Source organism: Parasteatoda tepidariorum, chromosome 11 (genome assembly GCF_982258835.1).
Source record: "Parasteatoda tepidariorum strain Cologne lab strain chromosome 11, Ptep-v5.0, whole genome shotgun sequence".
In the NCBI taxonomy this organism is placed as follows: Eukaryota; Metazoa; Arthropoda; class Arachnida; order Araneae; family Theridiidae; genus Parasteatoda; species Parasteatoda tepidariorum.
Window position 1 is genome coordinate 4,419,342 of NC_141765.1, and position 23,797 is coordinate 4,443,138.

The 23,797-nt window shown below is 28.3% G+C and overlaps 1 protein-coding gene across 4 annotated transcripts in view; it reads left to right on the forward strand.

The window, feature by feature from the left end:
* Usp20-33 (Ubiquitin specific protease 20/33) overlaps positions 1-23,797 on the forward strand; it is a 129,324-nt gene that overhangs the window by 12,361 nt on the left and 93,166 nt on the right. For all 4 annotated transcript variants that reach the window (XM_071187340.2, XM_071187343.2, XM_071187341.2 and 1 more), the window contains 7 exons: positions 3,641-3,710; positions 3,997-4,110; positions 13,400-13,478; positions 15,683-16,606; positions 20,874-21,043; positions 21,917-22,067; positions 22,204-22,318. In XM_071187340.2, the coding sequence (XP_071043441.1) occupies positions 3,641-3,710; positions 3,997-4,110; positions 13,400-13,478; positions 15,683-16,606; positions 20,874-21,043; positions 21,917-22,067; positions 22,204-22,318 (1,623 nt within the window). The remainder of the gene's footprint in view (positions 1-3,640; positions 3,711-3,996; positions 4,111-13,399; positions 13,479-15,682; positions 16,607-20,873; positions 21,044-21,916; positions 22,068-22,203; positions 22,319-23,797) is intronic.

Below are 23,797 nucleotides of genomic sequence, written 5' to 3' on the forward strand. Positions count from 1 at the left end.
TATAAAGTCATACATTTAATTTACTCCTATCTTTACGTTTTTCCCTATTGATTATATTTTTTATATAACTTTATTGAAATTAAATACAACATTCAATTATAAATCACTTAGTTGTTTATATATACCTATAAAATGAATATAATTTGTATAATGTCAGTTTGACGCATTTTGGCAGATTTTCACTTTTTAAAAAGTTTATCTGACTATCCCTCTCTTGAAATCTTACTCTTTTTCCCCAAACACACAAAGTTTAAATTCTAAAAATCTAATATATATATATTTAAAATTTCAGTTTTAGTCTTACTTCACAGTGGCATCAAATAAATAAAAAGCAAAGTTATGCAAGAATGCAAAATTTGGCAAAACCAAATATAAAACAGTAACGTGACATCGCGATGTATTGAAACATGTATGGAATGTCAAACGTTGCGATGTATTGAAACATCGTGATGTTTGAGTGGTGATGCATCACGATGCTGAAATCTTAACATCGCCCAGTACTAGTTGCCATTGCAATGCAATGACCGTCTATGCTCTCTTTGTCTTTTTATTCTGCAAGGTTATTTCTTGGAGTGGTCTTAAGAATACCGGAAATGACGGCATGAACAAGAGTCAGAAAGGTGTGTGGCTTCCAGGAAAACTAAAATTTCTTATCGTTGCAACAAGGGGTGAAAGTTACGTGTGAATGCATGCCTGTTTTGTTTCACATTCAAGCTACCAAGCGACCTCCAAAAAAGTTTCCTTTCTTGGTTATTTCAGAGAAAATTAGAGCACTTAGAGGTTAGATCTTTGGTGTGTCATTTGTTTAAAATGGCTAGCAAACGAAAATTAAACACGCTTTCCGTAGAAATAAAGAAGAAAATCATTGACAAAGTTGAAAAAATATTCTAAAAAGAAAAAGAAAATTGCACGGAAATTTGGGATTCCAAGTAGTATGCTTTCGACAATTTTAAAAAATAAAGCAGTTATCTTAGAAAAGTTCAAGGATGGCCTAGGCAAGCGAAAGAAGTTAAAAACCTGTGAATTTTCCGATATGGAAAACTGCCTTATGATGTGGATTACACAACGTAGAAGTCAAAACATCCCTCTTGTTGAACTTGTAATCAAAGAAAAAGCTGAGAATCTTTTGCAAAAGAATTAGGCCACTTAAATTTCAAAGGAAGTAATGGCTGGTTTGAAAATTTAAAAAAACGTAACAGCATTACATGTTTGAAAATGTGTGGTGAAAGTGCTTGCGTAAACGAAGAAGTTTGTAAAGAATTTAGGAAGAAAATATGCTTGATCGTGAAGGATTACAACGAAAAAGACGCGTTTAATGCGGATGAAACTGGACTTTTTTTTAAAATGCTCTCCAGGCAAAACTATGCATGTAAAGGGTGAAGCATGTCATGGAGGTAAGAGAAGTAAAGAGCGTTTAACTTCATTGTTTTGTGCAAATATTAATAGAATAGAAAAGTTAAAACCGTTGATGATAGGGAAATCGAAAAAACCAAGATGTTTCAGTGGCATAAAATAATTTCCTATAGAATATGAAGCTAATTGAAAAGCTTGGGTGACATCAAACCTTTTTGAAAGCTGGCTTAAAAATTTAAATACGAAAATGAAAGAAAAAAAAACGGAAAATTGTGTTTTTCATCGATAACTGTACGGGGCACAATAGCATACTTAAAATAGAAAACATTAAAATTGAATTTCTCCCCCCAAACACTACCTCAAAACTTCAACCACTTGATCAGGGCATCATCCAAGGTTTTAAAAAGAAGTATCGTCATCAAGTGGTCAAAAAATGTCGTCCGAAATGGAAGATGGGGTTTCACCATCTGTTATTAGTGTTCTACAAGCTATACGAATGGCTGACAGGGCATGGAATGATGTGTCTTCCTCTACGATAATGAATGGCTTCAAGAAGGCTGGATTCATTAAAGATCACGAAGGTAGTCAAACAATCAATATCGTTAATTCTTCTGAAAACTACACTGAAAATGATTGGGACAGATTGACCGGACTCATTAAGCTTAATGACATGGAATTTCATGACTTTGTAAATGTAGATGATGCAGTAACAGTGTGTGGTCAGTGGGATGACAATCATATCATCGCTCAAACGAAAGCTTCTTGTGAACTATCAGAAGAAGAGGATGAGGAAATAGAAGATTTACCGCCCAATGTTACTAACAAACAAGCACTTTCTGCAGTGGACACTGTAAGGAGATTTATTGAGAGGCTGCCGAATATGTCAGAGGAGACATATAAATCTATAGTCCACTCAGGAAGTGTTAGAAACAAACTTTCTTACACATCTCTAAAGCAAGCAACAATTGAATCTTTTTTTTAAATGAAAGTGTAAAAAGTGATTTTAGAATAAATATGGAATAGTAAATAAAGCACGTAAAGAGCATTTTTCTTTATTCTACCTTCGATAATTTGAATTTTTGGTATCTCAAATTTTTTCTCCTCTCCCTTCAAGTTCGAGATATCAAAGTTTGACTGTATTTCCATCATATGTTTTGTAGAACAAAAATAGCGAAAATACAAAGGTCATCAGTACTCTGTTAAAAAAAAAAGAACAAAAATAGCTTTAAACAAAGTAGACAAGGAAATGGATGTATAATGTATATTGTTTATATTTGCCACAAATCGGCAAGTTAAAATTCTATCTGCAGGCCGGATAAAACCTTCCAGCGGGTCGCAGTTTGCCCATCCCTGCCATAGAGTTTTGTCGTATTGAAATTTTTCTGCTTCTCATTATCTAATTATAATTTATAATAATGTAAATAAGATGATAATTTTAAAATTGCAGAAGTCTTGTATATCTGATTCTCCACTAATTGTAAAAAATAGTTACAGGCATCTTTACTAGATAAGTTGTTTCAGAATTTTCTGTGTCTAGAAAGTAACAGCAGTGGGTGTACAATGCTGATTATATTACTACCATTGTGTCGTATGCCTTGAAATTATGGAGCCCTAACTTTCATGACCCTCTGACTCGAGCCTCCATGGACTATTTTGAGAATTTGCGACAGTTTTTGAAAAATCTCTATTTTATGATCATAAAATTACAAATTAAAGAGTATTTACTAATAAGAGTATTTAATGAGTATCACTTATTTCCTATTTTCAGCAACTGCAAAGGAGAAATAATTATTGTTCATATTTATCTATAATGTGATGTAATTATTTATTAGGTTTAAGCTAAAATCTAAATTTTAAGATTTAAACAATGATAAAATTTTTAAATAGTAATGTAAGAAGTTATCTACTAAGTTACTTCTGATTAGTTGTGTATTAATTGTATTTTTTTTATTTAGATATTACTGAAATTCTAATGATTTGATTAAAAATGTATTGAAGCCAGAGTAACAAAAATTATTCTTTTCAATTTGAAATATCATTAATTGATTTATCTTTTTAATGAATTCTCAAGTTGTGTTATTTTTAAATTATTATTATTAGAAATCTTTTTCATCGTTCTTGCAGTGATTTTCAAGAAAGTAATAACTGGCAAAAATTTTAAATTTGTATTTTGAAATAACATGTAACAAGTTGCCTTATCATAATTATTTTTCATTTCAAAAACTAAAATTAGTATTTGTTTAAATATTGAAGTTTTTGCATTTTATATATGAATTTGTTTATATAGGTTTAACTGGCTTGCAAAATCTTGGAAATACTTGTTACATGAATTCAGCTATTCAAGCTTTATCTAACTGGTATGTTACTTAATTTAAAGTTAATTTCCTCTTATGTTAATGATAAATGATTCGATTTTAAATATAGGAGCTTTGAGTTATAAACTTTAATTTTCACTTTTTTGAATACAACACTAAACACCATTAATTCAAAAGTTTTGTAAAATTTGTAAGCTTTATTTAAACATTTTTATGTGTAAAATTAGGTTATTCCCTTAATATTTGAGAACAACAGCTATCAAGCAAATGTTTTTTTTCTAAGTGGAATTGTTTTAAAAAGTGTAATAATCTTTTTTTCCTTTTTTAGTCCTCAATTAACAAACTTTTTTCTTGAATGTGGTTCATTTGTGCAATCAGAAAAGAAAGCTAGTCTATCTAATAGCTATATGAGGCTGATGAAGGAGATGTGGCATAAAAAAAGGTTTGTTTAATTTATCTTTCTGCTGCATATCTATGATCTGCACTCAATAAATGGGGATATTTTAATTAAATAATTATTCATAAAATCAGGTGTTTTGATACTTATGAATTTTTTCAATGTAAAAAGAAACCAGAAGTAGGTTAATAGGTAAAAAATAATAAAGTTATTAAAAAATGTTACAAGAGAAAATGAAAAAGCTTTTACTTTATGCTTAATTTCAAGGTGCCATATTGTCAGAATAACTTTTACATTTTAATTTTTTTTATTATTATCAGTTACTTACTAGTTTATCTTTAAATTTTTATAAAATATTTAATTTTAATGACCTAAAAAAATTAAACAATTTTCTTTTAATGAAAAAAAATCATTAGGGCAGACTGGAATACATTTGAATGTACAGTATGTTATGAACAAGTATTTAAGTATTAAAGCAATTTATTTTCTGTAGGTTTTTAAAATTTTTAATTAAAATTAGAATTTTAATATTGTATAAAAAAAATTGCATGCAGATTTCATAAGTTTGTGCATAGCTGCACACAAACATTGTTGAGGGGTTTAAACTTGTTCTTATTTATAAATTGCTTAACCTTGTCATTAAATAAAAAACTATCCATAACTTTTCATGAGAAATAGAAATTATTGCGACTATTCTGTGTTTGAAGAAGTAAAATGCCTTACATAACAGTAATAATCTTTTATGTAAATTACGATTTAGTTAGATAATTGTATTATGATAGATGGTTGGTTGGTGTCGTGTCATGGGCAGAAAATAATTTTAAATGTGATCAAAGGTCCTATATACAACATCTGCAATTCGAAGGCAATTTTCTTCATATAAGTCCGCCCACCGATTGTCACTTGCTGCAATTGCGCCAGTATAACGGGACAGTTGAAAAGATGTATGGGAGTTAGTTCTATGTCTGGACAATTTTTGCAGGGGCAGTAAGTCCTTGTTACATCACCATGAATCTTCATCTCCCTAAAGTGTCCTGTCTGGAGTCTTGTTAGTGTGCTGGTGAGAGTTCTATTGGTACTGATTTCAGGGATTTGGTGTTTGATTTGGATTTTCCTATCATTGAATTTTGTCTTAGTCACTGAATTGATATCGCTGAGAGTGACATGAGTAACTTTGTTGGTGTTTAATTGTCTTGCCTCTTTTGCCAAGGCATCAGCCATCTCGTTTTCAGTAATGCCAACATGCGCGGGAATCCACTGCATGGTGCACTGTTTCTTCAAATGGAAAATCTTACAAAGCGCACTGTTTATATTTATAAATAGCCCTGAGGAACCCCTTTGAATTGCTTGAAGAGCAGCTCTGCAGTCGCTGAAGATGATTAACCCTTTGGCTCTTTCATTTTATTCAAGATTTATATACTCATCTAGGGCTTTTTAGATGGCAATGAATCCACAAGTGTAGTTTGAAGCTATTTTGCCTCCTCTGATCTTAAATTGCTTTGTGCTTCCACTCTTTGGGAAAGTAAAGTTGACACCAGCTCCTCCGTTATCAAGAGTTTCATCTGAGCAACCGTCAGTGAAGGCAAAAACAAAGTTTTCTCTTGAATACGAGGCAATGGCTTTGTCACCTTTTATTTTAAATTATGATAGATAAAAGTATTGAAAAAGCAAAGAACCTTCAAATGTTATCAAAGCTGTTAGAGAACGAATTATGTGCAATCCATGTCAATCTGTTAGAGGTAATTGAAAAAGGATACAAATATCATCATCAACCTAAACAGAATACTCAAAGAAACCATACTAAAACTATACCAAAACCATATTAAAAACAACTAACTCGTCTTCTTACCAATACACAAAGCAAGCTAGAGTAAAAAAGAGCAAGAGGTTACTATGTTGGCATATAGGTTGTGACATTCTTTTTCGGGATGAGAAATTTTTATCACTAACTTTTATGCATATTTATATGAAGAAATAAATACTTGAATTGGTTTTTAGTTTATGCATGGATGAAAATGATTTAAATAAGTGGAACTATGGTGTTAAAAAAAACCATTATAAATGTTGAAAATAGTTATCAGCGAAACATAAATTTTTATTCATGAATTTGATTATTTTACTTTAAAATCAAAAGATAGATTAGAAATACTAATAGAGTTTTTTATAAATGAAAATTCTTTTCATAATTAATTCAATAAATTGTTATTGAATTTTTTTTTTTTTTTTTTTTAAATTTTGATTCTTCTTTCTTCATAGGCATTTAACCTAAATAATTTAATGTAAAATACATACTGAGATCTATGATTTGATATAAATCTGAATAATACTGGTTTTAAAAAAAAATCCTTACTCTCGGAACCTATGAGTTCCTCCCAAGGAACCCTAGGGTTCCGTGGAACACCTTTTAGTAGATGCTGTTCTAGTAGATAGTTACAACCAGCAAAACAATAGCGTATATTGCGCAGGTCTTGCTGACATTCCTAAAAATTAGTTGACAGTAGAACAATACCAAAATGCATCAAAAGTGATGGTATAGGATGCCATTTCCCAAAAGGAAAGCTTCCGTATCTTTTTATTGATCCTGAAGTTAAAATCAACACAGAGTACTGTCTGAACTGAGCTCCCACGGGTCACGGAGAACAGGAAAGCCAGGAATTGTCAGGGAATTTTATTTTAATTCTAAAAGGCACAGATTAGTCAGGGAAAGTTGTAATTTTTTACAAAAACATTGAAAATTCCTTTCTTATATCATACCTAGAAAATAACCAGTCTTAGAATTGTCAGTAACAGTAATCAGTTATTGAGATTTGAGAAAAATAATTCTAATATCTTTAACAATTATTTGTTGTAAAAATTTCACATTTTAGTCAAACTGACATGTTTCTAACTTCGTCCAATGATTTTTTCGCTCACAGAATCTAATATTAGACATTATAAATGAAAAGAAAATCTGATGATCTTTTCTGATGAAAATAATTGCATAGAATAGATAAAATATGGTCTGAATTTTTATTGAAATTTACCTGATCAGCGTTCCCATGGGTCAGGGAGAACAGGGAAAACCTGGAATTGTCAGGGAATTTTATTTTAACTCCTAAAATCAATGAATAGTCAGGAAAGGTTGCAATTTCTCAAAAAAAAAAAAAAAAAAAAAAATCTGGAATATTCCTATATCATACCTGGAAAATAACTAGTCTTAAAATTGTCAGTAACAGTAATCAGTTATTGAGATTAGAGTTAAATAATTCTAACATCTATTACAATTATTTGTTATAAAAATTTCGCATTTAGTGAAACTGAAATGTTCCCATCTTCATTAAATAATATTTTGTTACCCAGAAAATCTAATATTTCACATTACATATAAAAAAATAAAAGTTTTCTGATGAAAATATGGTCTAGAATTTTCATTGAAATTTACGTGGTATACCTGGAAGAGTCAGGGAATTTTTATTCTGAAGTTAAGTGAGAACCCTGCTGAAATATCTGAAAAAATCAAAGATTTTTTTTTTTTGAAATTGATGGAGAACTCTGATGGAACAAGTTTTAAAGAAACATTTAATTGGTTCTACTTCCGATTTATTTTGAGGAGAATCGCATTGCTTTCAGCAAGACTCAGTGCACACCAACAAATTAAAAAAACGTCTATTTGAAGCAATTTGCCTGATTTCATTGGTACAGAAGAGTGGCCTGCCTCTTATCCAGATTTCAATTAACTTAATTATTTTATGTGGGATTATGTTCTCAAAGAGAGAGAATACAAAAAAACTGACTATCAAAATATCCAAGGAACATTTTATACATGTTTGGAATCAAGTTTCAAAATAGGCAGTGTGGGCCAGCTTTAAGGAGTTTTCAATTGTTTGCATAAAATTATAAATAAAATTAGGGAAAGATTAGAGCTTTCATGTAATGAATGAGTTATTTGTCTCATTTGTTTGTCTCATTTGTTTAGTCTATTGTCTCATTGAGATACAAAAATTAATAAAAGTATATTTTACAATATTTTTCTTTTTTATTACGTAGGATTTACTTTAGGGACACTTATTCTGGTACAAGCTTCTGGTGTACAGTCCGCAAAAAAAAAGAAGATATCACCCTGAATAACTTTCGTTCTAATGATCGGATTTTCACGCACTAAAAGTCAATCTTAATGGTTCCCGGGGGTGACCTCAAATATGCTAATTAATTAGTGCTAACTATTAATTAAGTTGCAAAATCAGACACAAAAACGTACTTTCTCTGATAAAACATGTATTTTTTTTTACATATTTGGAATCTAAACACTTGAATTAGGGGGGGTAGACAAAATTTTGAAAATATTGGGTAGTAAATTGGGTAGCAATAAAGGTTTATATATTTGGCGATAGTCCAGAAAACCGCCAAAAAAAAGTCGCCAGCGCAATTAATATTTTAAGATAACCCATTGACTAATTCAAAAGCTTAATGCTAAAGCCTAGCAACCTAAAGCCTAGCAACCTAGTAAAAGAACTCTGAATGTAAAAAAAAATGAAATAAGGTTCTGTGATTGCTGGGAGAGGTTTAATTAATTGTTAATAGAAAATATCTCGAAGTTTCTAGCCAATAGACAATTTTTAAGCTGATTTTTGTCCAAAAAGCAAAAAAAAAAAAAAAAAATATTTAAATCTCCTTTGAAAAGAAAATTTGAATTGATTTATAAATTATTTATGATTTTTTAAGTTATTAGAATTTAAATACATGAACTTTTTATCTGACATTATTTAGATATGTTGTTTTTGCTATATTTATTCGAGGATTTCTTACTAAAATCAAATTGACATAACTTATTATAGCTACTATATACAAAATTTTAGGGATAATCATTCTTACAGATTTAATCGAGTCTTCTAGGCAAGAAAGTTTGAAGAAAAAAAAAAGTGTTTGAAGAATAAGATGTAGATTGTATAGTAATTCTAATACACATTCACAAGGTTTTCTGTAATTTACGATATTTATTTTTTCTATAACTCAAGGAATTGCTGAATGTTTAGTGGCATTTTAAAAAACATTGAAACATGTTATATTTAAGAATAAGATATTGAAATAATATGTTGCATATTGTATGATTCATTGTTTAAAAAATCGCTTCATTCTGCTAGATATTTAGGTTACATGGGTTTCTTTGGATAAAGATGATTAGCAAATAGCATCCTCATGTTTCGATACATTCTGAAACCTACGTTCGCAAATTCACCATAAAATGTCGCACAGCATATTCTTCAATTACGATAAACTACATTTACCCCCAAATACTGCTACTATGATTATTTTTGCTTTCTTATATATATCTGATACTCTCTTTTTAAGCAGAGCTCGTAAGATCCTTAAGATACTGAAATGGGGGCACAAAAACTTAAAAGATAAAATATTTAATTTCATTAACTCAAAATATCTGGTCTCAAAATTTCAATAAGTTAAATATAACTTTTACAATATTGATGCTATTACGTTTTCAAAGACCACATAAATCCTGTTAAAATACAGAAATGCTTATGTTTACTTTAACGAGTGTAAAATCCTTATCAAAATAATGATCAAGACTCAAATGTAAAACGGTATAATTGATGTTAAAAACTCACCTGGCCTCAAAAAATATGAAGAGGGAAGTAAAAGTCGACATGTTTCGAGCGTTCAAATATAATCGCCCATTCTCAAAACTTGTCAAGCTTGAATAACTTGTGACTTTTATTATTGGACACTCAAAACATGTCTATTTTTATTATCATCTATTATTTTTTAAATCAATGAAGTTTTTATATTTTCGATTCAGTTTCTTAGGATTATCTATTTAGTTACACAACATATTAAATTATTTCACTCAATGTTAAAATAAGTTTTACATAAGCTATAGGCACAGGTTCTTTGATTGAAAAAAATAATAATTCACTACTTTGTAAAAAAATTAATGAATATTTTTTTTTTGTTGCTGCAAGCCTTAAATTTCAAAAGTCGAATGTGAAAATGGAATGTCCCCTAGCACCAGGAATCGAAATTAAATAGTTTCAAGGACAACTATTTCAAAAAAGTTTGCGTTTCCGTCCTATTCGAAGTTGTTTGAAAAGGTTATTTTTTATATATCGATTCCAAAGTTTATTCTACATATATTTTAGGGTATACTTTCGGAGTATTTTGATCGAGTTTATTTTTACACCCTTATTTGCTTAAAATTATTAAATAATTTGCTTAAAATAAAATATTCAAGCTACCTGATTTAATGCATTTATAGTATAATAGTAAACGGGGCTTCCATCGCATATCCTTAACCTTGATACCGCTATTATTAAATGAATGGAATAAACTTAGATAAATAAAAACTTAGATAAATAATCGAAACATATTTCCTTGAAAATTAAAACGAGAAAACAAAATTAATTGTTTTCTCGTTTTAATTTTCAAGGAAATATTTTTCGATCAAACAGATTTCATTCTGGAAATAGCGAAATTATTGAGTAGGTCAATTATTGAGAAGCCCTTGGAGCAATATCATTCTTATCCTCTTTTGACGAAATATAGGAAAAATTGGTTTTCACAATTTCTGAAAAAAGTATGTTAGCCTTCTTGCCACGTTTTTTTTATTTTTAATCAAAATAAGATCGGAAATTGAGTATTTTTTATTGCATTTTTTTTTAAAGTTAGATGGTTCTAAAATTGGCATGGCTTCGGAATCTTCTTACAAATTTCAATTTTTATTATTTCCTGCTCAACAAAATAAGGCATTTCTCCTGATAACAAATTATATTACAATAATATCTTGGGAATCGTGCTAAAGAAAAAAAATTAAACAAAATAGTTTAGCATATTATCCGGAAAAAATTCTACATGTAATCATAAAGAAAGAGTAAAAGATATAATGAAATAATTATTGAATCACGCGTGGTCAGATAATTAAAAATTTAATTTCACAACTAAGATGTTAGGACGACATGTAAGATACTGAGATATTTTAGAACGCTTAAAAATTTTGGCTACGTATTCGACAGCTTTTTATGTTCGGTATCTTTAGACTCTTTGTAGTGACTTCTAAAGCATCAACACTATTTTAGATAATCTATGTTGAAGTCACAAGAAACAAAAAAAAAAAAAAAGACTATCATTGATTTATATTCCTTTTTCGAAAAAAATAGTTTGCTTAGTAAATAATCAGCTATTTTGCATTAAATAATTGTAAACAGTGGAATGTTTTTAACTTCTTAACAAGGTTTTATTCTTAACTTGCAGACAATAATTCTTTTAAAAAAAACTTGACTATAATTTAAAAAGGAACTTCACTTTAAAGAAAACCTAAGTTAAAGTACTAAAAAATTGATAAGTTATTAATGAAGATATAATAAACGTAGTAGGGTAAAGAATAAGATTTTTAAAACTGTTAAAATTTAATTAAATAGTTGGTAAAATAGTTCGGCGAAACACTTCCAGACAGGTTATTAAAAAATTATATAACGATATATAAGATGTTAAAAAATTTGCGATGATGTGAGGTATACTTAAATATGTTTACTAAGTATTTTTTATTAATATTTATAAAAAATATATTCAAGAAATTGATAAATATTTTATTCCAAATCTATTCATACGTATGTATATTATTGAAATTGTATCAGTTATTGAGAAGAAAAAACTAAAAACTAAAAAATAATCACATTAAATAAGCACAATCTGGTGTATAATCATATTCTATCAGAAGCATGCTTTTATAAAACTCGACATTCGTTGAATAAAATGTTTTTTATTCAATAAGATGTTTTATTCAAATTTCTTTACTAAATTGCAAATACAATTTTAGACTATTAAAAAAGAAACATCATATTTTATAGTTTTAAAAAAATAAAAGGATTTGCAAACGATTATTAGCGAAAAAAATATGAATGAAATTTTCGCTACGCTCGCTAAGTTAGGTTCCTCGTAAGTTTATCACATTTTAATATTTATCGCCCCACTTAATCATTTCTTCATTGTCGCCAAATTATTTTTTTTAAATAATTAATTTTAATTTTTCTCATCTTCTAATAAATAAAAACAGTTGAAACTTTAGATTTTTCAATTGAAAAATATGTTGATTAAAATGGTATAAAAAAATTCATACCTTATAATTCAACTTTTTTTCATCCTCACTTTAATTAAATAATAAAAAAATAATAAATAATTATTAAAAATTATTTTTTTCATGAAATTACCTTTGGGTAAATGAGTTTTATGAGTGGGTGAAAATTTTTTTTGAATTGCTTCATTAGTTTTTTAAATATGACCGAAAACGCAAAAAGCGAAATTAACATTAAGGGGACCAAACTTTGAATCGCTCTCCTGACCAAACTATGGAGACCACATTTCTCAGATTGCGGCTACCCCCTATATTTCGAAGATGAAAAATCCAAATATGTAAAAAAAAATGTATGTTTATTCAGAGAAAGTACGTTTTTGTGTCTGATTTCGTAACTTAATTAATAGTTAGCACTAATTAATTAGCATATATGAGGTCACCCCCGGGAACCATTAAGATTGACTTTTAGTTCGTGAAAATCCGATCATTAGAACGAAAGTTATTCAGGGTGATATCTTTTTTTTTTGCGGACTGTACACTACAAACATCTGGCACTGATGATTATAGTACACATTTATTCTGGGATGTTTAAATATTACTCAAAATAAAGAGGTTATTAAACTTGTTCATAACCAAGCACATTTCTTTTAACAATGTGTTGAAGTTATAAAACTCAGCTATAAATTTTTGGAAATTTATGACGAAAATTTTAGATTTTTTCATAAAGAAAATTCTCTATGAAAAAAATTTACCTGGTTGGAGGAAAAATTCAAAATTTGTAAATTCCTCCTTTTAACTAATTCACTTAGTAGCTTATTACTTCATTCAAAATTATTAAAATGGTCTGCAAAATAAATTTGTAAATAAAAATTTAATAATTGGCATATCACAATCTTTTACATAATTCTAATATTGCATTTGCTGATTATTTTCTGCTTATAATGAGTGATGTTAATAGGCAAATGTAATTTATTTTACATGAGAAAATATAAAAGAAACAATAATTTCAGTTGAATAGAAACCACCATATAATATAGAGTCATGCCTTCTTGTTTGTAACTGCAATATCAGGTCTCTTACTTTTAAAATGGAAAACTGATCATCCTTTTCAGGAAAAAGTGACGCTTCCTCTAAAGTACATAATTTATTTTCTTTTTCTCTCTAATATTGTATTTTAAATACATTTTATTCTGCTATTTAGTAACTTATGAGGAAAAATGTTACATTTCTTACCTGTCATCTTCACAGTAAAAGTTTATATTTATTTATTTTTAGACCTAGTTATGTTGTTCCATCTGGAGTAGCGTATGGTATTAAAATTGTGTGTCCTGTCTTCAGAGGCTATGCTCAACAAGTACGTTTTGCTTCAATAACTTTGACATTAGTTTTACTTTGTCCTCCTTTAAAAAACAATCCTCACTTCATAAATATTTCTGGTGCAGTAATTTCCAGTCGATAGGCTGCAACTTATTTGAAAATGGAACTATCATGATTGGATGGCGTATCCCCCCAATGTTTGTTTCTATGCAGTGGTTTCATTTTTCTGCAAGCTTCACTCAAGAATTCTGAGATTACTGTGGATTTATTCAAATATGAATGTGTACAAAAGATATTCTGAAGCAGCAAACATTATCAGATTATTTACTCGAAAAATGGTATTCTTTTTATTTTTAGCTCTTTAAAAAAAAAAAATGAATATGACATGATAAGACAAATTTGTGATTAACCATTTGTCTGCACTACGCCGTCTATGATTGTGAAATAAATTCATATTTGTTACTTGAGAATAATTAAATCAGCACAATATATTTGTTTCTCTATTTCCTTTACCTATATTTTCTGAGCAAATATTTTATTTTTGGATTTTTTCCAAGTCAACAAATTATCTATTTTCATTTCATACATCAAATTTTATGTTCTATTTTAAGTGATAGTAATTTTTCGTAGGCATATATTTTTTGTAAGAATGTAAGAATTACATACATAAAAATGCTCCCTAATATCAATAAATATTCCATGAAAAATAATTGCAGGAGTGTGCTGTTTTCGATTATTATTATTTTTTTGTGCTTAAAAGTCCTTATTTTTTTTTATAATGTCTAAAAACTGTTGTGACTATAAATGGAAGTGTAACGTCTACACTGTGCCTATGCGATTATTTTTGGTGATATTTTTTGCTGGTGATGCATATACTATGATGCTGCCTTTCTAGTGGAAATTGCTGTATACATGTTCATATATTCTGGTATTTATATGTATTATTTTATATTGCTGTCTTAATTAGACTGTCCTAGATTTGACTTTTATCTATAATGCTTTTTTTCTAATTGTGTTATTGTTGGCCAATGGTTCCCAAATTGTGCAAAATTTTTGCTTATAAACTAGCCTTATTTATTGGTCATCATAATTACGAAAGTTACTTTTAGTCCAGCTTATTATGCATTCATTAAAAATTAATTTATCCACAAACAGTAAGGATTTAGTCCAAAAATAACAATGATCTGTTACGTCTCGATAACTTCTGTTCTTCCCTTTATATGAGTGTGCCTGGCTAATGAAAGCTGCAGTAAAGTAAAGAAAGAAGATAACTACATCTAAAAGTGATTTATTTGATGTGGAATGACTCATATAATCTCCTATAGATATGGAACTGGGTGATATGTTATGTTCTATTAAAAATACGTCACAGTTTTAATAATTGGAAATTTTTTTTGTTAAAGAGTTTGAGAATTTGTTTCATTTAAGTCACTCCATGTAATTTTCATTAAACTGTTTATTACTCCTATATAATTTTAAGGAGCTCTGGGTGTTCAAAATGCTCATTAAAAATAAATGTATTTATCTTAGAAATTCTAAACTCTTAAATTTATCAGCCTTGTAGTGTTCCAAAGAAATTATATTGCATTTTATAACTATATTGTGTTGAAAATTTAAAAATGAAAGTTCAAGGAAAAGTTTTACTGACTTGGAAAATTAAGTAGAATCAAATAATAGAGTTACAGGGAATCAAACTCCATATTTTGAATGTGCAAAACCATCATAGTTTTGATGTGTATTTTGATAAACCATATAAAATACTTATTAATATGGTTTTTTTCTTAGTGTTGTGGGTCTTAATATAATAAATAAGTGTTTTGTTATCGAAAAGTGTGTGGAACCCGAGCATTTGAGATAATCATAACAGGCTGATCAAAATTTTTAAAATCCCATTAATTTATATTTTTTGTTTGATTTCCTTGTATAGTTGGTGAATTTTCTTTTTCATGTAGCATATTTGCATTATCTTTAAGCATTTTATTATATTTTATCACTCTTACATTTAAAATTACATTTAAAAAAAAATACTTAGGTAAAATATATGTTAGAAATGAGTTGGGAAGAAACTCCAATCTGTCAAAATGTTTGGGAGCTATAATTGTTAGCTTATCTGTCTAGTGATATGCCTGCAGTAAAGAGTTAAAGAAATAGATTTGATGCCATTGTTCATGCTATTAACTTGCTTAGTAACTAATCAATCTAATAAACAATTTTAAATTAAAATTAAACTCATTTTTTTAGGATGCTCAAGAATTTTTAAGATGCTTTATGGATCAATTACATGAAGAGTTAAAAGAGCCAGCGGTTGAAATTTCTGTCATATCAAATGGATCGCCTGATAGCTCAGAAGAATTTGATAGCACACGCATAGATTCTGGGATGCCAGCCTCTGAAGATTCTAGTCAGTCTGATGCAGATTATGAAACCTGTGACTCTGGCATGAGTAGCGAGAAAGGTTCTTGTGCAGATGAAGGTGTATTTTCTGAAGATGCCAACGAGTCTGTCGAACTTCTTGAGTCTGTGACTTCAGATCTTGCTTTGAACCAAACTTCAAAGTATTCTTCAAACCAAAGATGTATGTTGAACATAGAGAAACCTTTTTTACCTGATAGTGATTCCATACCAAGCTTGCATGGTAAGATATTATTAACCGGAGTCGAAGACAAGCATAAGCTTTCCAAAAATAGTGAATTAGTTGGTGGCAGTAAGAATTTTGTGCCAACAAAATGTGATTACCCTCATATCCATCGAAAAAACGACGAAGCTAATTTAGTGCTGGAGGAAGATCTTTTAATTGATGATAACAAATGTGATGATAAAGACAAATGTTCCAAAAATGATATTTGTGATATAAACCTTGATGACCTTAAAATTGAAGATTCTCTTCCTGCCACACAATTAAATTCTTCTGTAAGTACAGAAATAGATTCTGGAAATACAGAATGTGGATGTTCAGATGTCAGCCAAATCAATCAAAAAAATGATTCCATCAACAAATCATTTTCTGGTAAACAAATCTCTCAAGTGAAACATATGACTTCTCAAAATATCATCAGTTCAATTTTAAATTTAAAAAAAAGAAAATCTTTACAATACAGGAGCATAATATCAGATATTTTTGATGGAAAAATTTTGAGTTCTGTTCAATGCTTGACTTGTGATACAGTAAGTTTTCTTTTCCATAATATTTTAAAGTGCTGTAGCATTGCTTTTTCAGCCTTTTTATCAAAAACTCCGATTCTCTAAAAGTTTAGTTCTTTTTAATTTCTTTTTTTTTAATAAATATCCCGCTTTTTAAAAAAAATTCAGTCGTTGAAGTAAAATAATTATATTTATTTACAATTTTCAAAGATAAACAGAAAATTCAAACTACGTACTAGCTGCTAACCCTTCCGCATTTTTACTTATATTAGCTATTTTCTCCTATTTCACGCACAGAAAATAAGATTTTCCGTATTTTTTATCCGTCGGCGGGATAGCTCAAATTTTCGTAATTCAGACGTCGCTGCTTCTTGTATTCTGGTGTGAAAACAAACGGAAAAATAGAGGTGGATTTGCATTGAAAATATTTATTTGCTCATTCAGTTAATTTTGTCAGGGATGAGATTTTTCCTTTTTTAGCGGATTTCCGAATTTTTTCACTTTTATTTCTTAAATTTCAGCTTTTTTATCAAAAATTCAGATTTTCTAAAAATTTCATTTTTTTAAATAAGTATTCTGCTTTTTCAGAAAATTCACCGATTTTCAAAGAAAAACAGAAAATTCGAACTACATAGCTACCAATCCTTTCTAATTTTTACTTATTTTACCTATTTTCTCCCCTTTTACACGCAGCAGATAAAATTTTCCGAATTTTTTACACACCCTCCAGATAGATCCGATTTTGGTAGTTCAAACGACGCTGCTTCTGACAAGCCTTTTAGAGGTTCCAAGCCTGGAATCTGCTAATATCTCGATTCTTATTTACACAATTTTAATATCAAACATAGCTTTTCATATTTGCGTGTTGCGATTCTTTTTCAGCGATTTGAATATTGTACGTTGCGAGTCTTATTTACGAGATTTTAAAATCCGATATTGTGATTCGTATTTACGTCTTTTTAAAAACCTATGTAGTGATTCGTATTCACGCAAGTTTAAAATTCAGTGTGTTGATTTGCTCATGCGGTTTATAATATCAAACATTGATTTTCGTATTTATACGTGATTTTAAAATAAGGCATTGGGATTCGCATTCACGCATTCTAAAAGTTATGCATCATAATTCTTATTTATGCAATCTAAAAATTACGCATCATGATTCGTATTAACGCGATCTAAAAATTATAAATCGTGATTTGTATTTACGCGTTCTAAAAATTCTATCGCCCAATTTGTATTTTCTCATTTTCAAAATCGTATGTCTAGTTTCATATTCATGTGATTTCAAAATCCATAATTGTTATTCATATTCACGCAATTTTAAGATCAACAATCGCGATTCTTGTAAGAAGTAAAGTTTTTTTTAAATTAGTTACTATAAAGGTGACTGTTTTTCTAACGACGATTATTAGTATATGTAAGTGTTACAACATCAGAGAAACTGGAAGGGAATATATTCAAAACTTACATTCTGTGCTTACAAAGAAGAAAAAATAGGATTTGTCACAGGATGTTTGAAGATGGACTAACGACTAAATATAGCAAACATAAAAGATATAGCAAACAAAAGCAATCACTTAAAAAGGGATTTAATTAAAAAAATTTTTTGGGGAAAAAGAGTTAATTAACTCATCATCAAAATTTTATTTATAATTGCTGTTATTTATGCTATAAAATGCAAAATTCTTATCAAATAAAAAACAATTATCTAAACAGTTGCTGATTGTCATGTAATTTTTCAAACTAAAATAGCAATTTTTGTATGTTAAGGAGTTACTATATATATTTCTACTTCACTGTTATTGATATGTTTCAGAGGGCTGTAGTTAGATTAGACTATAATATGAACATAATGATTCGGTCCATTGTTAAAGTTTTTTTCCCCAATATAATTTAAAAAGTAATATTACTGATATATTTCCTGTAAATCACATAACAGTATTTATTAAAGGAAATGAATTATTAATATATATTCTCAGTAGTTTTAATTTGCTAAACCAGGTAGTTTTTCTAGTAGTAATTGTCTCATATGTGAACTGAGGAAAAATATAATTTCCAGCTTTATTTTTTCAATTGGTAAATTTTTTTTTCACTAAATGTTAAGTATCAATGTAATCGTTTTTATAATAATAGATTAGTACACAATTGTATGTCACCACATTATTTATTACCTTAAACTGTTGGAATTTATTATTAAAGGGTTGCGCTTGCGTAAAATTTACTATCGTGGAAATTAAGCTTTTTTGCGTTTTGGCTAATCTCATCCCTGTCTTGTAAATTTTTATTTATTATGTCTATACAAAACAATACAAACAAGCCTTTTAGAAATCCCAAATCCAGACTCTGCAAATATCTCAATTTTTATTCACGCAATTTTAATATCAATCATCGATTTTCGCATTTACCTGATTTAAAAGTTACACATTGCGATTCTTATTTACGCTGATTAAATACCGTACATTATTGTTCTTATTTACGAGATATAAAAATCCAATATCGTGTTTTGTATTTATGCATTTTTAAAATTGCGATTTTATTATCAAACATCGATTTTCATATTTGCCTGATTTAATAGTTGAACTTTGCGATTCTTATTCAGGCGATTTAAATATTGTACATTGCGATTCTTATTTACAAGAATTAAAAAACCAACATCGCGATTTTTATTTACGAGCTTTTAAAACCCAATGTAGCAATTCGTATTCACGCGAGCTTAAAATCCAATGTCGTGATTCGTTTTTGCGGTTGTAATATCACGCAATTTAAAAATTATGTATCACAATCTAAAAATTAACGCATCATGATTTGTATTTTCGCATTTTTTAAATTCGATGTAGAGTTTCATATTTACGCGATTTAAAAACCTCATATCGGGATTTATACTCGCATGGTTTATAAGTTTAAAAATCGCACTTTTTTTGTCAAATTTTTGTTTATATATATATATCTTCTTGGATTTCCTCTTTTTTACTTTCTGACTACTCTCATCCCTGATATTAGACAGTATAATTTTAAATTATTATTTTATGTAAAATTTTCACTATATGGTAAAATTTTTATTTTTTCAATAATATCAGAAAATTTACAAGCTCACATTTCAAAATGAATACGTCTTTCATTAAATTTAGTTAAATTGAAAGAATTTGAAATTAAAATGTGGTGTTTTTATTTCTGTTAAATAAAGAATTAATAGAAGTCTTCTTTTAAACAAGTAACATTTTATTATTTAAACAATTTAGGAAATGACATAACTATATTAAACCAGCATTTACATAACTATTTTAGAATTAGAATATACAATTAATTCAACTTATCATTTTAACATTAATTCTTACGTGTTTTTAGAATAGATGGAGAGAGAGACTTACCAAGTTTAGTCATGGTTTCGGTTTCAGCCCTTTACTCACTCTGGCTGTTTGCTCTTTTGATTGCTTTTGCAACCCTTTCCTTTGGCTGCTTTTATATCGTATTTTTTGCGTGATAAAAAGTTGCAAATCTGAGGAAAGGTCAAGTCCAAAAGTTATTGTTGTTTTCGAGTTTGTCCCATGATGGGGTTAATCCCAAGATGGGGGTGACATTGTAAGATTTAAACCTAATTGTTTATTTGAATTACTTTATCCGTATTTATGTTACTATTTGCCGATGGAGATTTCCCACGGTAGTTTTATTTAATCAAAGACTTTGAAATGTTCTAGAAATCTAATTTTAGTCTTTTCTCTTGATTTTAATTTTGAGTGACGATAAGCGTCACAATACACATGATGGCCATAAATTTTCATATTAATGTATTTTGCATACTGACTGCTTATAAAAAATTAAGATAAAAGAAATTGAAACTGTAATATTTGGAGAGCTAGAAAGAACAGTGATATTACTTAGTAAAAAAAAAAATTTAAAAGAAACAAAAAATTTTGTTTTATTGCACACTGAAAAACCAAAATTACTATTTTGCTAACCTAATATTATATTTTATTACACTATTAAATGTTTCTCAAAATTATTGTTTTATCCTCTTGTGCCATTTAACTCTACATTTCATCCATACTTCAGTGAATGCTCTGAGAAACCCTAGTTTTTTCCCTGAGCAAATTAAATTATTCCTTTTACAAATCTTACTGAAACCTTTCAATTATTTGTTACCCAGACCAACATAATCTTTTATAAGTATAAACTGAAACAAATGTAAGTATTTAAATGTGTATAAAAAAAACTTGAGTATTGGTTGATTATTGGCAATAGAATTTTATAACATTATTCTAATTTAATATTTTACTTCATTACACTTCCTTAGATTTCAACAACAAGAGAAGCTTTTCAAGATTTATCACTACCAATTCCAAATAGAGATCATTTACACATGATTCATGCATCTCATGGAAGTCATCAAAAAAGTGGAGGTACTTGTACTGATGTTTACAGTCATCAAGGTTGGTTTAGTTCACTGTTTGGCTGGGTTATGAGGTAATTGCAGATTCTTTTTTTTTTCTATTTGAAAATAGTTTATGCTTATTATGCACTGAGCAGCAAAGGGAAAACAGTTTTTAAAATTGAATTTAATAATTTGAATAATGAAATTTAAAACTTTATATTCTAATTTTAAATTTCAGAATAAATTGAAAAATTTGACAATAAGGAGAAAGTTTGTTTAATACTTAAATTAAATAGCAGTTTTAAATAAGAAGCAGACCAATCAGAAAGATAATATTTCTAAATTAAAGAAGAGTAGCAAATCTACAGAGCAGCTAATATTAGCATAGCCTCAGTAGTTTCTATGGAATAAAGGCATATTTTACGGAGCAACTACAAGCTTTAAAAAAATTAAATTTGCTGTTTTTGTTTTTACATTTCTAGTCTACAAATTTTCTTAGATTTAACATTTTTTTATGCCTAATATACAGTTCTGGTTATAATTCTGCTAAAATAATAGGCTACAGAAATAATTAGAATGACTGAGTCATCAAAAAGATAAATATTGTATACTACTGAGAACTCTTGCTCATTACTGGTAGGTCTGTATTTACATCATTCAAATAAATATTTAAAAATTGAATATTTAAAAAATAAATTCTTTAATATGTTCTTCCACATTTGTTATTACAGCACTAAGAATTTTGGCCACCGTATCATTTGCTTCAAAGATAAGGTGTTATTTATGGAAATTTCACTCAGTTTTGTAATCAGAGTAAAATCTTAAGGTTTAACTTTCTTGATTATGGTTTGTGCTGTTTTTCTGAAAGATTCATTATGATTATTAATTACATTCTTTGATATTCATAATTAAAGTTTATTCCTTTTTAATGGAAAATAATATATTCATGATATGTTTTAATTTAGTTGGTTCTGGGGACCATCAGTAAGCTTGCAAGATTGTTTGGCAGCATTTTTTTCTGCTGATGAATTGAAAGGGGATAATATGTACAGTTGTGAAAAATGCAAAAAATTAAGAAATGGAATTAAATATTCTAAAGTGATTGAACTTCCAGAGGTATGATTCCATTTCTATAACATGTTCTTTTTTTCGTTTATATTTTTTTCCCTCTACTTATTGCAATTTTGAAGATGTCATTAACATGCATATTGTTTATTAAATAATTATTCCTTTATTTATTGAAATTCTGCAGATGTTATGTATTCATCTGAAGCGATTTCGTCATGAAGTTATGTTTTCTTCAAAAATAAGCAGTTATGTTTCTTTCCCAATGGAAGGATTAGACATGTCACCTTTCTTACATAAATGTAAGCCTCATTATTTGTATAAATATCTTTATCTTTAAATAAATTTATCTAATATTTGTTTATTTTGTATTTTTTCACTTAAAGTTTTACTATCTAAAAAAGAACTGAAGATTTATGTGCATGCTGCTGGATAATTGAAAAATCAGTGTGACAAAAAATTCAAAATTGAGATTTTTATATATTTGACATTTTTGTATGGTAAGCTACATATTAAAATTTTTTTCTTTCAAAAATCATTTTTTTAATATCAATTTTCTGAAACTTTATTTTAGCAGTGATAACATTACCAGGGGAAAAGAGTAGTTGTCTAGCAGCTTTTCTCAAAATCTATCCTGAAGGTCATTATTTTTTTAATTGGTTACAAGGCAGTATGCATCTTAAGCCATTCAGTTCAAAACTATATTAATTTAAAATATTTGGACGGAACTGTATTAAGGATGTATTCTGTTGGTAATCTTATAATATTAATTAATTTTTTTGAAAACTGAATACATTGATGTATTCTAGTCACCCAATCTTTAATTTTATTCATCATCATCAGTGATCTCAATATTGTTGTTAAATCATACTGTAAATGTTAAAAGTGGTATTAATTAAAATGACTCTATTGATTTGTTACTGAATATGGAAAAATTTATGTAATAGACGTTTTTGTAAAGATTACCAATTTAAAATTGCACACCAATGAAAAAATTGCTTCCAAAAAAGCTCCTTTAAATCCCTTCAAAGCTGACACTCAATTTATTTATAAATTATTTTTTGTGTGTCATTGAGAGATAAAAATTTTTACCCTGAGTTATCCCAGCTCAAATAAGTATGGTTCATTGAAAGTACATTATTTGTGATGCATCACTAATATTAAATCTGATTGAATAGAACAAAGAAAACAAAGTTAAAATCTCAGCTTATTTCTCAAATTTGTATTGAGGGACTCTGAAATTGGAAATTAAAATGTTAAATGAATTGAAAAAGTTTCACCAAGATCAGATTAGTTGAAATCATTTAAAAGAAACCTCTGCTAGATCATTTTTCCTTGTTGGATCAATATAAAAAGTAAAACTGAGTTATGCACATAGTAATTTTATATAAAAAAAAAAAAAAAACAGTTTACAGCACTAGATTTAGTAATTAGCATGTCCTTTTCCAAAGCAGACAATTTTTTTGATCCTGTGGGTCTTTGCCTTATTAATGTTTCAATGTATATCTATTTATTTTTTTTTACCCTTAGTGAGACACAGCAAGATGCAACAATTTCTTGCAGTAATAGACAGTATGTTCGTCTCCTAGAAAGTAGTTCTTTTTAGATATAACCATGATAAAATTCTGCACAATGATTTTTAATTTAAAATGGCCAAATGTCATAGGTGTGTCTTTACATTTAATGTTTAACAGAATTTAAAATGCATGTAAGTTACTTTTGATTGTAATGATCAAGGAGTTACAACTTATAAATAGGTAAAAAAAAATACATTTATATTT